This window comes from Talpa europaea (genome assembly GCF_964194135.1).
Source record: "Talpa europaea genome assembly, chromosome: 12".
Lineage (NCBI taxonomy): Eukaryota > Metazoa > Chordata > Mammalia > Eulipotyphla > Talpidae > Talpa > Talpa europaea.
In genome coordinates this window covers 98,977,757-98,992,094 of record NC_140079.1, presented here as the reverse complement: position 1 = coordinate 98,992,094, position 14,338 = coordinate 98,977,757, and the positions used below count along the sequence as shown (strand labels likewise).

The window sequence follows — 14,338 nt, the reverse complement described above, 5'->3', positions numbered from 1 at the left end:
GACTACAAATGGGAGCACCTTGGGGCAGACGCATCACAGCCCAGTCTAGAAGAGCAGAGGCAGCTGACAATGGCCGGGGGAGGCAAAACAGACTCTAGGTGGGAAGCCAGAGTGCAGTCCAGAACCATCTCGGGGAAGGTGGCACCTCCTAGGACAAGAGACACCCTGTGCGTGGTGGGGAGCAGAGAAACTGCATCTGGCTCTGGCATGGGTTCAGCTTCCTCACTATGGTTGACTGCAGACTAAAATGTTGAGGTGCTTTCTCCTTCCTGTCTAGGGTAGGAATATCCCCTTCTAGGCATCTGCTGTCCCCTCGAGGGTACAGGAATGATCCCCCAGACTGTGGGGTGTCTCCAGGTGAGCAGAAAGTTTTGGGAGGCCAAGCCTGAGACACTGGCCCTGCCTTGCCCTCTCCCTGCTGGAGTACCCCAAGTCTTGCTGGAGACTGGCCATGTGGACATCTCACCAGCTTTGGGGAAACAGCCTTTGGGCAGACCCCCTAGAGAGGGGGCCTGACAGGCCAGCTGCTGATACACCATCGGCACCCTAGGAAATGGATGACTGTTAAACAAACCACAGGGTCCATCTTCAACAAATCAGAAAAGACCAGGACATAGATGAATCACAGAACTCTCGCTGGTAGCTAGACGTGAACTTTAGGCATGCAAATTCCAGCTACAAACCAGGGACAGGGAGAACCTTCAAGAAGGTTGGTTAGATGCAACCTTTTTAGCAAAGAAAATAGAAATGGAGAAGTCTATAAATCATGTAATAATTCAAGCCTATGCCTCATCCCTCTGAAGGCCTGGTGTTTTGCTAGGGGGCTGGGGATAAAAAGATGAGTGTGATTTGACTCTGACCCAGTGGGATTCTCTGTACTAAGAAGACCAATATGTAAATAAAAATTGTAATACAGCATGACAAAAGATCCGCTAGGGAGATTTTTTTCAAGTGAGATAGGAGCATAGAAGAGGCAGTAATTAACTCCTGAGGGCTAGCGAAAGAGGAGGTGACTTGTAGATGACACAGAAGGGAGGTGGGGGGCATTTAAGAAGTCGACCCGCATGAATTGCTTCCTCCCACTCTGTCTGACATGAAAAGGTTCCATTTCATATGTTTTAGCCTAATGGACAGAGCAGGGCAGCAGAGACCCCTCCTGTCCTCCACCTCTGCCTGGACACTGTGGAATGACTCTGAGGACTGCAGGCTAATAGGACAGGATGATATTGAAATTGATAAGTGATATGTCCTGGGGAAGGAATGGGGGGGGGTGGATCAGCTGGAGGCAGTTGGCATCTGGAGTCCTAAGGAGCTGAGTGCTGGGAAGGCGCCTGGCTGGTGGGCGGCAGGTGATGGGCAGGTAGGAGATGCGGGCAGGTGACTCATCCAGAAGCAAGGTGGGCACTGTCTGGAAAAGCGCCTTGGGGGAACCTCGGTCTCTGTTTAATTTACTGTTTTAAGCAATCACCGTTCTCACCCCATCCAAAAAGGGGGGTGCAGGCCGTGGTGTTCTCTTCTGCCACTTTGTTTTGTTTAATTCAAAGCCTCCCTTAAAGAACAGGCCGCAAAGTGCTGAGAGAACATCCAATAAGTACTTTGCACATGAAGTTGGAGGATGTTTTTAGGTAAAATAAAACTGAGTCCTGTCTTGAGGATGGTGCTTGATAAAGGTCAATTTTGGTTTTGCTTTTGCTCCTAAGAGGGCATTCGAAGAAGTGATTTCAGTCTAGTTTCTCAGAATCTGCAGCATTAGAAAATGCGGAGAGCTTTGTTGTACCCCGCCAGGCCTTCGCTTTCTAGAGGGAGTCTGTTCTGTGGCTCGTAGAATTCTGCAAATTACATGGAGGTTGTTGAAAATTAGCCAGAAGGTTCTAGCTGCACAAAGCTGAGATGTCCTTTTGGATATGCTTTTGCAATAATTATACTATCTTTCTATTGAAGCCTAGACGCCCCGAGGTCCTTCACATCTCATTTCAAAAGTGCTGTTAAACCAGTAGGGCAATTTGCCATTCACGTGCCTGGGTCCTTTTCTGGAACATTCTGATTCAGTCACTCTCCATGTCTCTAGTAGAAACGCTAGTTTCTCGCTAAGATTTCCAGCAATGAGCCAAAGCAGATGGATGTCCACGGCAAAGGCCCAATGGGTGTCCTTGACAAAGCCAGGCAGGGAGGTCCTGCCTGCTGGGGTGATGTCAGACACCACCCCATAATCTGGACTGGCTGTGTTTGCTGTTAATCCCCATACGATGCCTGTTATCTGCCAAAGTGGAAACATCTCCCGAGGAGAAACCAGCCCCTGTGAAGTCTCATATGTTGTGATAAATTATTTTTAAGTGAAGTAGAAAGAAGGATCTGCTTGGCAAAGGTTGATTGTGGTTCAGTTCTGTTCAGACTCTTAATATATTCATTTCCAAGGGCAGGGCAATTAATTGCACCCTTGTCTTGGCTTTTGTGGGAGGAAGTGGGGAAGGGGCTCTTCTGTGGCGATAAGCATGGGATATGGGGTAACTGTGACAAGGACAGGGAGTAACAAGGGAACATCCCTTCAGACCACACTTCTGTCCACGGTCAGAGGCTGGTAGAGCTGGGACACCAGGAGCTGGGGAAGTCTAAGCTGGCTTAGGGATCATCAGGGAATCCTTTTTAAAAAAATATTTATTTTTATTTATTTATGTATACAAGAATTGGGGTGTAGACCAGAGGTGCAGTGGGTGAGAGGATTCACCAGAAAGAGCAGGGAGCAGACTAGGCAGATCTACTGAAATCAGCTACTGAGGGGAGCAGTGGGGAGACAGGTCTGCTGTGCCATGTGGGTAGCTCCCTAGCCAGGTACTGAACTCAGGCTGCAGTGGCTGCCAATAGCTTCATAGTGCTGAGAATTTAACCCCTGCCCCACTAGGGAGGCCTGGAGCCCTTATTTTGCCTGGACATCATGTAGGGAATCTGGAGAAGCACGAGGAGCAGAGGGCAGAGTGGAATTTGTCCATGTCTTGTGAGCCATCTCTCTGGACTCGGTACCTGAATGGTGGTGGAGAGGAGGTGACACAGAACTGGTGGACGGACGCTTGTCTGGTTTTCTAGTGCAGGAGAGATAATTGTCACTTAACAACATCATGTGTTGTGAACCCCCTGCTCGTTCTGGGGGCTCTGACTGCACTTGAGTTGGTCCTGGAGAGACAGGAAAGGCCAGGGGGAGGCTGAGAGCCTCTGCCTAGGCGGGTCTCAGGTATGAGGGGAGGTCTCTGCTCCCAGCATGAACCAGTGAGTGATGCAAGCAGGGACCCCAGGACCCCTTTCCATCATCAGTCATGGGCTTCAACCTCCTCCCGAGTCTTTGCACACTCTTGGACTTTGAGCTTCACAGCTGCAGGAGAGCAGAGTGGATGCCTGAAGGTCCCTGACCTTGGCCATCCTGCAGCACGTGTCGTTGGTGGAGGGGCTGGCTCAGGACTCCACCCTCTTCCCCCTGCAAAACTCCATTTTGCTGGGATAAGCGCCCTTTGCTCTCATCGGGGGGACGGTGGCCCCTGCGGTGCACGGCCGCCTCTCCAGCTGGCGAGCTGAGAGCCTCAGGGAAGAGAGCAGGAGAAGCTCAGGAGTCCCAGGCGGTCTCTCCGAGTCCAGGGCCCGTCCAGGCCAGGTCCCCGCAGCTAAGGCCGCACCTCCTCTTCCCTGCCTTGCTCCTGTTCTTCCTCTCAACTGACTCAGAAAGACTCGAGTTGGGGGGAAGGACAAGTGTGCTCCACACACACCGGTGCACCTGCTCACCATGACTCCCACTCACATTGCCCGCCCTGCCGGCAGGTAGGTATGCGCAGCCCCCCTTCCAGATGGGCACCCAAGGCACAGAGAGGCACAGTGACCAGGAGCTCACACGGCCAGCAGTGCCAGGGAGGCAGGCGTCTCGTGCTCGCTGCTCGTGCATCCCGCGCGTGTGCCCGGCTGCTGCCCCCGCTGACCAGGGCCCCAGACCACCAGACACCCCTCCCCAGGGCGCGCACCCCGCGGAAGCCACGAGGAGCCCTGGGAGGGCTGGGGTGGGCTTCCCGGGGTCGCGGCTCCCCTTGGCTGAGGCAGGGGGTGCTCGGGGGTCCCGGCACGGCTTTGGGGTGTGGCTGTATTTTCTTTTCTCTCGCTCGGTGGCTGTTCCCAGACCAGACACCATCTGTCTCTCTCTCTTTCGTAGGCACGGTGCTGTTATGTCAGGCAAACCAGGAGGGATCCTCCGTGTACACTGCCCCCAGTTCTCTTGTATATACTTCCGCAAGTAAGCCGCTGCCGTGGCCTCTTTTTGTTTTGTGACATAAATCTGAGTCCCATCACCTTCCCTGCCATGTGAGTCCTCCCCGCCCCCTCGTGGCTCTGCGGTGACGTCGGCCCCCACGTGCATGTCTGTCCCCCCGTTGCCTTAGCACCCACCCCCTCGGCTCATCACGTGCGAATGCTCCCAGGTGTCCCCGCCATTGTTCGTCACTCGTGTCAGGACGGGCGTGCACGGGACCTGGGCGGGAGGGGGGGGCAGAGACACCGGGGCGCGGCCTGCCTCCGCCTCGGCCCCAGCGTGGGGGGCCAGGGCGGAAATCACCCCGTGTCCCCCGCAGGCCCTCTGGCGCACACTCTTCTCCCTGCTCCGGAGCGGCCAGCCGGGTGGGTGGTTTGTCCGCCCGGCTGTGCTGCTGGGCAGGAGGAGAATGGGGCTGCCACTTCCCCGGGCGGTGGGCATCACGCAGAGGCGCTTCAGCAGATATGAAGAGAGCAGCTGGTGCCGGGGCATCAGGCCCGCATCTGGGACAGGCCACAAGAGCTGGGGTGGACAGTCCAGGGCGCTGGGGGTGGAGGGATAGGGTGGACGGCCGAGAACTGGCTGTCCGCCCCTCCTCACCCCAACCCTTGCCTCCTGTGCCACACCAGGTCTGTCCACCCTGTGACCCCTCTGTAGCTCCACATGGGCCCCTATTGGGATCAGAGTTCAGAAGTGAGTCTGGGGGGTCTGGGGGCAAGTGGACAGCTTCTGGACTGGCTGGAGAAGGGTTGGAGCCCAGGCTGCCGGCTCCTGGTGATTGAGAGGGTGAGAAGCAGAGGCGGGTCCTCCCCACGTGCAGAGCAGGCATCTGGCTCCCCAGAGCCTACGGCTGGAATGAGCCTAACTCATCGCTGTGGGCTCAGGGGGGCCAGAGCCCCAGTGATGGGAGATGAAGGGAAATCTGCAGGGCCCTGGAGGCTGCAGCTGTGGGGCAGCCTGTTGCACTGCCCAAGAGCATCCTCTCAGCGCAGTGCGGACATGGGTGGATGCAGGGCGCTCTCTGTGACCCCGAGCAGCCCACCCCTGTCCGCTCGGGCAAGCTGTGGTGCCTTCTAGCGTCATGAAGACCATGCCGTTTGGGTCATGGTCGGGGCCTTCCAGTAGGATTCATGACCCAAGTTCACATGCTTGACCCTGCTCAATCCTCTCAAATTCTGCACCAGGTAGGTACGACGCTATTTGCTTTGCAGCTGAGCAAGTGGCTGGGGGGCTGCGAGGGGGGATTCTCCCAGGACCACGCTCCCATCTTTGGTGGGCTCGCCTCTGGACCTGGGGTGTCCTCTGACTGCCCTTCCGGCTCCGCTGGACTATGAATCTCATCTCCTTCCACGTGCCCATCCTTGCTTCTTTTCTGGAAATACTGTTTCCCAAAGGGGTGCTGATACACTCACACCCCTTAGTGTCGAGATCCAGAGAATCTTTTTGCTATTTTCTCTAACTGCCCCCCTCCCCGAGGCCAATCTGGATGAAATGTCTTGTGTCCATGCTGTCCAGCGCACGTGCCCCCACGAGGGAGACACCACAGCTTTAAAGATCTTATTTGATTTTAGTAACTTGTTACTGAGATCGGTCATGTGGGGCTAGCGGCTACCATCTTGGGCTGGGAGTCTCTGCCATCGGGTCTCCGAGCTCTACTTCAGATTTCGTTGTAGAAGGGAACAAAGCAAATTAATCCCATAGAAAGAGCTAGCGTGGGTTGGTGTGGCTCTTGTGATGCTACCAAGGTCAGCGAGGGTCGCAGACACCAGCCCTGGGAGTTGCGAGCCTTCATATGGATTGGCCAGCAACGGCAGCCTGTTTTTTTTTTGTTTTTGTTTTTTTGTTTTTTTTAAGATTGATTTATTTATACAAGAACTGGGGTGCAGTCAGAGGCGCGGGAGGGTGAGGGAATTCACCAGAGACAAAGCGGGGAGCAGAACAGGCAGACGGACCGAAGACACTGCTGAGGGGAGCAGCGGGTGCGACAGGAGAGGTCTGCCACGCCATGTGGGAATCTCCCTGGCTGGCCGGGAATCGAACCCACGCTGCAGAAGCTGCGGACAGCCTCACAATGTGGCTCTCAGCCCACTGCGCCACCAGGGAGGCCCAGCAGCCTGTTTTTTGTTTTTTTTTGTTTTTTTTTGTTTTTTTTTGTTTTTTTTTTTGACTTGTGAGCTAACAATGTGCCTAAGATTTTCACAGGATTAAAAAAACAAAACAACGCTGATAAGTGCTAAGGACCTAGGTGACTTGCTAAGCCTGAGATATCGATGATTTGGCTGGTACAGAAAAAAGGATGCTGGTCTCTCATCTAAACTCTCCATTTTATTATTGAAAATACAAAACAGAACTATCCCTTCACTGTTAGCGTTGTCCGTTTGTTTCAATGTTGAGGAGTAAAAATTTATAATAATTATAGTCACTGTATAACGTGTATCCAACACCTTTCATTTTTAAATTGCATCATCAGTCATATTACCTACACATTTGTCATTCTATTATTTTCACTTATGATCATGTCACGTGTGCCTTATAAAAATATGTTAATGGACTCCTAATAGTATGTGGTTTAACGATGTTTTATTTTACACTCTCCCCCCACTGTTGGGCACTTAGTTGATAGCAATTTTCCAGAAAGTATTAAAAATAAATAAATGTCCTTGTATAAAGTAGTTTTAAACAAGACCACTAATTGCTAATCCTACTACCCCATAATAATTAAAAAAAAAACAAACAAACAACCCAAACGAGTTTCTTAACAATAAGCATCTTCACGTGTCGACCCCTTCGGCGGTGGGTATTCAGACAGGCACGCTCCATCTGTATTTTGTAACCACCTCTTCTCCACTCGGGTGGCCGGACTGGGATGGTGCAGGGGCACCAAGGGGAAAAGCTCCCCGCTGCTCCCTGACACACATCGCTGAGACTTCCTTTCTCCTTTAGTTCCCGAAGTCAGCAATGCCCTTGTGGACCAGGCTGTTCCCAGTTAGCTGGCTTCTTTGGAACATTCTCTTCCCGATGAAGGCGTCTATTCCAGTAAAAGTCACAGTCCATTTTGTAGAAACGATTTGGCCAGCACATAGAGAGTCATTTGGGCACACACATGCACGCACACACAGCCACACAGATGCACGCATAAATGCGTATGTGTGCATGTGTGTGCATATTCTCACCTGTGTGTGCATGGGTGTGTGTGCCTTCACGTCTGCAAATACTCACATATGCATGCCACCTTGGACACACACACCTAAGTGCACGCGTATGCACATGCATGTGCATGATCCTGCACACACATGCATGCACACACAGCCATGCACACAACCGTGCACACATGCACACACACACATGCTAGCAACATATGAGCAGTGACCTGAGTTCTTTTTGTCCCACCAGGTCTGACGTATGAGGCCGAGAGCCACGTGTCTTGTCCTGGAGGTCAGTGGTGCAGCCGCTTTCTTCTAAGAATCCGGCTTTCCACCTAAAAGCTGAGGCTCCCTGGCTTCTCAGCAAGCCGTTAGGGCACATCTGCTTATTTAACTTGAAAATGTGTGCATTTGTCATTTTTATCTAGCAGTTATGCTCCTGAAGAAAGGTGTGTAAAAACTGCACTTTTGGAAATAGGAGCCTGTGTGTTTACTGACTTCCATAATTATTCCTGAGCTTCTCTTTCTTTTTTTTTTTTTTTTTTCACGGATCTTTAACTGGCCTTGGATGTTTGAGACTTAAATTGCCCCTCCGCCTAGCCAAATAGCTAATCATCTGTAAATAACACCCTTAAATGCAGTAGGGGAGATGGTTTTGAAAGGAACCCTGCTGAATTAGTCTGTAATGAAAATAATTCCTACTGAAGTTATCTGTTTTTTAAGATGCATTTTTGCATAATGGTTTTCTTCCTGCCCCTCGTGTGCACCATCCTAATAACGTAACCAGGACGTGAAAGCCTGCAGAAAAGGGATTTCTCTCAGGACCTCACAGCCCAAACCCAGAGACTCCATCTGACACCCACTGACGGTTCTTCCTCCTCATCTCCTGACTCTACCCTGGTGTGAACCCTCGTTCATGTCGGAACCCAGCACCTCACCCCACCCGCTCACAGGTCCTCCTCAACCGCTCTTTCTATGAACGTAAATGAAGTCATGACAGAACCCCAGAGATTTAGATAAGATGCCCTTGTACCAGATGCAAAGTATTTAACATTGATATTTTTTGTCTTACAATGTTAGTTTTTAATCAACCGAATTAAGCGAAGTCCGATGATTCTATTCATCGAAAAATAATTTTAATTAATTAGTTGACATTGTGTTTGAGTAGCAGGGAGGCTTGATGGAAGTGGGCATTGAGGGTGTTGCTCTCTGCCCTCCACCTTGGTCAGGGCTGCAGGCTCCTCGTGGGGGGAGAGGCACCAGCTGTATTATTGTCAGCACTGTTTGCACACAGCAAATGTTCAATATCCAAACAGCTCCGGGCAGAAATAGGAAGATAAAGAACATATCACTTCTCTTCCAAATTAAAACATGACTTCCATTTTTATTAGCTCAAATATCAAGAGGTAAACATCGGTTCCATGTTTGAGCTTAGATTAACCAAAGTAACTATCGCTGATCCTTCCTTCCATATGGAGTCGATGTTTCCAGAAGCAGGTAAATGTTGCCAGCTTTGTTTCATTTTCTTTAAAATTTGACTGATAGATTTTAAATTTACAAGAGTAACATGTGCTTGCTATAATCAGGCAACCTGCACACACACACACACACACACAAACACACACATAGAAGAACGTGGTAACAATATCCCAGCTTTATCCCTAAACTCAGACCCTCAACCTATAATGACACTTGGTGTGCGTCCATCTTTCTCCCATAATACGCCAAGAAGGCCAGACCCACGCACCGTGGGGGTCGCCCATAGTTTGATGCTATAACGGGAAGCACACGTATGTGTCATGTGCACACTACACATATGAATCCCATTTTGCTTCACTTAATCCCACATTTTGACTTGTGCCCATTAAACCTCATGGATCCTTTCATGCCGCCTGTGGCCTGCAGCTCACGGGGCCATTCTCTTTCCACAGCTGCCCAGCCCTGCCCAGAGCTGGGTGCACATCCTGGCCGGCCCTGGCACACCCGTGCTTCATGCATCAGGCCCCCAGATGCGGGATTGGTGTTTGCATCCCTGCATTCTCACCAGCACCTGCGTGTTTTGCTCTTTTTAATTTTGCAAGGTGGGTGAGTGGGAGACAGCAGCCCCCTGCTGCAGCTTTCATTCTCCTTCCTCCAGGGGAGACACCACCTTTCACATGTCTATTGCCATTGTCCTGGGGATGTCGCCTCTGGTGAATTTCTGGTCCACACACCCCCATTTTTCTTCTGCATCTTTCTCATTTTATTTTTAATTCACATTGAGAAAAAACACTCATTAGGAAGCACAACCTGTGGAACCCCTCGATGTTGCAAACACGTTTCCTATCTTGTCATTTGGCTCTGCTCATGTGCCATGCCACATTTGTAATTAGGGATGCAAACGTCATGCCTTCTCTTTTGTTACCAGCGTTATCACTTTAGATTGCACAGTCCCTGTCGGGGGCAAGTTTTGCTCAGCACTGTATTGTTGGGTCTTCTTGTGCCAAGAAAACAGAATGCCATTGACTGGAGGCTGACCCAGGAGAAATGGATTTTCTTAGAGTTCTTGAGGCTGGAATTTGAGGTTCAGGTGCAGGTAGGGAGGTTCTGGCTAAGGTCCCTCCCAGCTCATAGGTGGTCGCCTTCTCCCTGTGTCTCAGGTGGAAGGGACAGCTGGTGTGCAGGCATCTCCTCTTAGAAGGTCACTAATCCCTTCATGAGGGCCCCACCTTACCTGAACCCCATTACCTCCCCAAAGGCCCCACCTCCAAATTCCCTCACAATGAAAGGGGCCAGGACATCAACATGAATTTTGGGGGGTGCATGCAAGCACCAGTATTTTCTGGAGGGGGGGCTTAAAAGAATATTATTTGTTGTCTCTGGTGAATCCCCTCACTCTCCCGCGCATCTGGCCTGTACCCCAGCTCTTGTACACATAAAATAAATCTTATTTATAAAAAATAGTATTTATCAGGGACTAGAAAAGCAAGTCCAGCAGCCATTTCTACCTGGTTCCAACTGCTTCTTCTGTCCTCATCCACGCAGACAGTGCTCCCTGGAAGCCCCCGTCCAACCTCAGATCCATGTCAGCACAAGTTCTAAGTAAAAGGCATCAGCTGTTTCTTCCACTTGAAATTGTCATCCCTGACAACAGAAAAAAAAAAAAAAAGTGATATCCCAGGCAGAAGATTGGGAACCTAAACGTGATCGAAATGCAAAATCATCACCTCATTTATTCACTTTTATGAAACTCAAGGGCAAGTGGTCGTGGCACTGTTTTAATTGATATATTGATTGCAGATTTTATGGAAGTAATTGTGTGCAATTCATAAAACAGTGATTTAAGTGGCAGAAAAATGCATAAATCAGGCCTGCACTGTTCTACTCTTAGACAATTGATAGAACTTCCCTTGGTGTCTGTAATTAAAATAACGACCTAAATTAATTTATGGCTTCCTCTTTCTGTGGCCCAATGCAGAAGATGTCAGTAGCCTGAGTTCACTTCATAGAAAGTGTGAGCACAGGCCTGTGAGCCCCTGGTGGCTTTGTCTTCTGTCTCCCTGTCTTTCCTATAGCTCAGAACTTTCTGGTTACCCTGAAAAGGCTTTTTCTAATATTTTCTGGAAGAAGTTTAGAAGAATAATAATCAATGCTGGGAGGAAATAGGGGAAGGTAGTGAGATACTAGCCTCAAATTTAAAGAGCCCCTCCCCCAACTCAACACAAATAAAAATTTAATATATTTTTTTTAAGTCTAAATGGGAAAAATACATGATGAACAAAATATCAAAATTCTCCATAAAGACGGAATGAATATTGTTTTTTTTTTTCTTTTGCCTTAGAGTCCACCTTTTTTGTTTAGGTATAGAGTGTCCTTCATGGATTTTTCTAATAGCAATTTTAATATTTTCTTTAATTGCAGTAAAATAGGACTTTTCCTGATTACTGGTCTTTGTTTTGTTTTTGGTGTCTCCTCCCCTTAAATGTTTTACCCAAGGTAAGTGTCTAGCTGGCCTTAACCTAGTTCTAACTATGAGATTAAAAATAGCACCAGACTGATAATAATAGCTAATAATGAGCACTTGCTCTTTGTCAGGAATTCTGCTAAGCCCATCACATGAACTTTCTTACTTACTCTTCACAAGATGACTATGAAATAGGTGTGATTATTATGAACCCCTTTCAAATGAGGAAATTTAATGTAGAGAAATTAAGGAATTTGTCCAAGGTCACCCAGCTAGATCAACTTTGACCTGTGCCTAAGTGAAACCCAAGCCCACTGCTCAGCCCCTGGCAATGTCTGGGTGGAGAGGATTCAAGTACATCCTCTCGGTCAATGTCCAGTCCTTACCTTCAGGCCATCTCCTTCCCATCCTACCATCTCTGGAGATGCAGTTTTTCCCTGTCTGATCTGTCTGATCAAGGGTTGACAAAATTATTCCTTAAAAAGGCCAGGCAATAAATATTTCCAATTCTAAGAGCCAACTGATCTCCTTGCAATTACTCTGCTCTATCCTTATAACTTGAAAGAGGCCATAGACAATACATCAATGAATGGGCCTGTTTCCAATAAAACTTTATTGAAAAAAAAAATCTTGGGGGCCAGATAGTTTACCAGGGCAGCTGGCTACCTGGGATGCAGGTTAAAAGGATAATAATTTTCTTTTTTTTTTTTAAAGATTTATTTATTTTTATATAAGAACCGGGGTAAAGGCCAGATATGTGGGAGGGTGAGAAGATTCACCAGAGACAGAGTGGGGAACAGAACAGGCAGACTGACTAAATGTACTGCTGAGGGGAGCAGCGGGCAAGACAGGAGAGGTCTGCTGCACCATGTGGGTTGCTCCCTGGCCGGCCGGGGATAAAACTCGTGCTGCAGAGTTTGTGGACAACCTCACAGTGCGGCGCTCAACTGCCTGTGCCACCAGGGAGGCCCAAAAGGAGAATTCTTTTCATTGTGTACCTTCAGGTACCTTTTTCATTTTGTACCATTTTACCATAGTTTAAAACAAGTAATGTAAGTAGGCGTGTGAAGAGATGCCTTTCTCCTGGTAAGTATTAAAGTAGGACAGAGACATAATTTGGAGATGTACCTAAATTGGGACTAGATTCAATGGATTCACTGTTAGTTAGTTCCACTCTCACAATAAAGAGCAAATAGATGGGGATGTGGAGGCCTTGCTTTGGTGCCATTAGCCAGGGCTGACTCAGGCCTACCCTAGTTCCCTGAGCTAAAAGTGAGACTAGATGGTGAGAGCTGCCCAGGAGCTCTCAGCTGGGGCTGCCTCTGTTCCCCCTCTCCCATGTCCAGCTCTTAAAGATACTCAGGCTCTCAAGGATCCCCAAACTGGGTCCCCTAATGGGAATCAACATCGAGCCGTTCTTCTTTCTCCATAGCTCAGCCTTATGGTGACAGCGTTCTGCATCCCCTCTGTCATCAGCTCTGAACAATCCCTGCCTTCCTCCACTCACTTCATCCATCCTCTGCTGGGGGAGGAGATTGAAATTAAGTAGCTTCCTGTGACCCATCTCTCGTTTCCTTCCACACACTCGGCTCCATTCCATGTACTGCAGGTGCTCGTGGCTGGGCCGTCACAAATCAGCCTCCTGCAAGCTTTTGCTCCTAGGGGCCAGACAGATAACAGGCAGATGCCTCCTGAGAATTGTGCACACATTGTGCACAGGGACACTTGAGAACCAGTTCCTGCCAGGGCACTGACCCTGGTGAGCGCCGCCTCTTAGCAGGTGCAGTGAATTTCCCTGCTCTCTGGGCTCTAGCTACACCTGACGGTGCAGGTGTGGGTCCCTCCCCATGCCCTGGGAGGAGGGCTGTTGCCATGGGCTGCTCTCCAGAGCCTCTATCATCATCGGCTCATGCGCCGCGCGGTGATGGACACCATGGGACACGCTGTCCAGCTGCCACCGCTGACGGTCAGCTCCAGGGACTCTGCCTCCCCATCTCTCTGCTTTTCTTCATCTGCTGTTTTCTCAGAGTCCAGCCCATCTCCATCCTGTTAGCAGGTGATTTTTAAGACATTTTCACTGACTCTTCTTAGTTATTCTACCTGGACCCCAGTTTTCAGAGCAGCTTCCTTTATATTTTTAATCCCCGCCACCCTCACCCGGCTGGGTGACTCCATGGCCATCTGGAGTATCACTGAATTGGCATCGCAGAGAACCTCATAGTTTCTGTTCTTTCTAGTCTTCTTCTTCTTCTTCTTTCTTTTTTTTTTTTTTACCAATTTCAGGAAGATTAAAAAAAAAAAAAAGCACTAGTTGAACACCCTCTGTTGTCTAAAGGGGAGACTCTGCAGGGAAGCAGCCCATGTCAGGCGCTGCGCCCCGGCTCTCCCAGCGCCTTGGTTATTAATCTCAATGCAGACCGGTGGCTTCTGTCTTTTTCAGTCGGGGGTCTCGCTGATGCAAAAGGCTGCCAATTGCAAAAACTACCATCCCGTGTGTGCCCCCAAACATCTTATTTGTCTTGATATTTCTTCCACAGAAATACATATGACAGATAAGGAGTCACTTGAGGATGGTTTGCTTTGTGTCAGACAGATATTAAAACAATAAACTACGTAGCCCTGGGACCTCAGTGCACGCACAGGCGGAGAACAAGGCCGAGATGAGACGTTTCTGAAAGGCAGCGAGGCAGTTGTTCTGGGAGAATTCCCTGGAAACCTCGAGTCCTGTGATAGCATTGACAGAAAGGATTTTTTCATGCTTACGTTTCCTTAAGAGGATCCACAAACCACTGGGTGCAGCCCCCCCCACCCCCCCATAACACTCTCCCTGCTGCAGCCCTGGGAAGAGGCAAGAGGGAGGGCTGATAGGGTGGACAAGCTTATTTTTGGAAGCACTCATCTGCTTTCTCAAACTAATGCAGATTTAAAATGAGGAGAAGTTACGATTTTGAGTTCAGGGCTCTGAACATA

General features: G+C 49.4%; 1 protein-coding gene across 20 annotated transcripts in view; it reads left to right on the top strand.

Annotated features, from left to right (window-relative positions):
- Positions 1-14,338, top strand: part of RBFOX1 (RNA binding fox-1 homolog 1) — a gene marked incomplete at both ends in the record, with an annotated part of 929,893 nt that overhangs the window by 850,908 nt on the left and 64,647 nt on the right. For 14 of the 20 annotated variants that reach the window (XM_084251209.1, XM_084251197.1, XM_084251207.1 and 11 more), the window contains one exon: positions 4,187-4,267. The exons of the other annotated variants lie outside the window; for them this stretch is intronic. In XM_084251209.1, the coding sequence (XP_084107335.1) occupies positions 4,187-4,267 (81 nt within the window). The remainder of the gene's footprint in view (positions 1-4,186; positions 4,268-14,338) is intronic. 20 annotated transcript variants of the gene reach the window in all.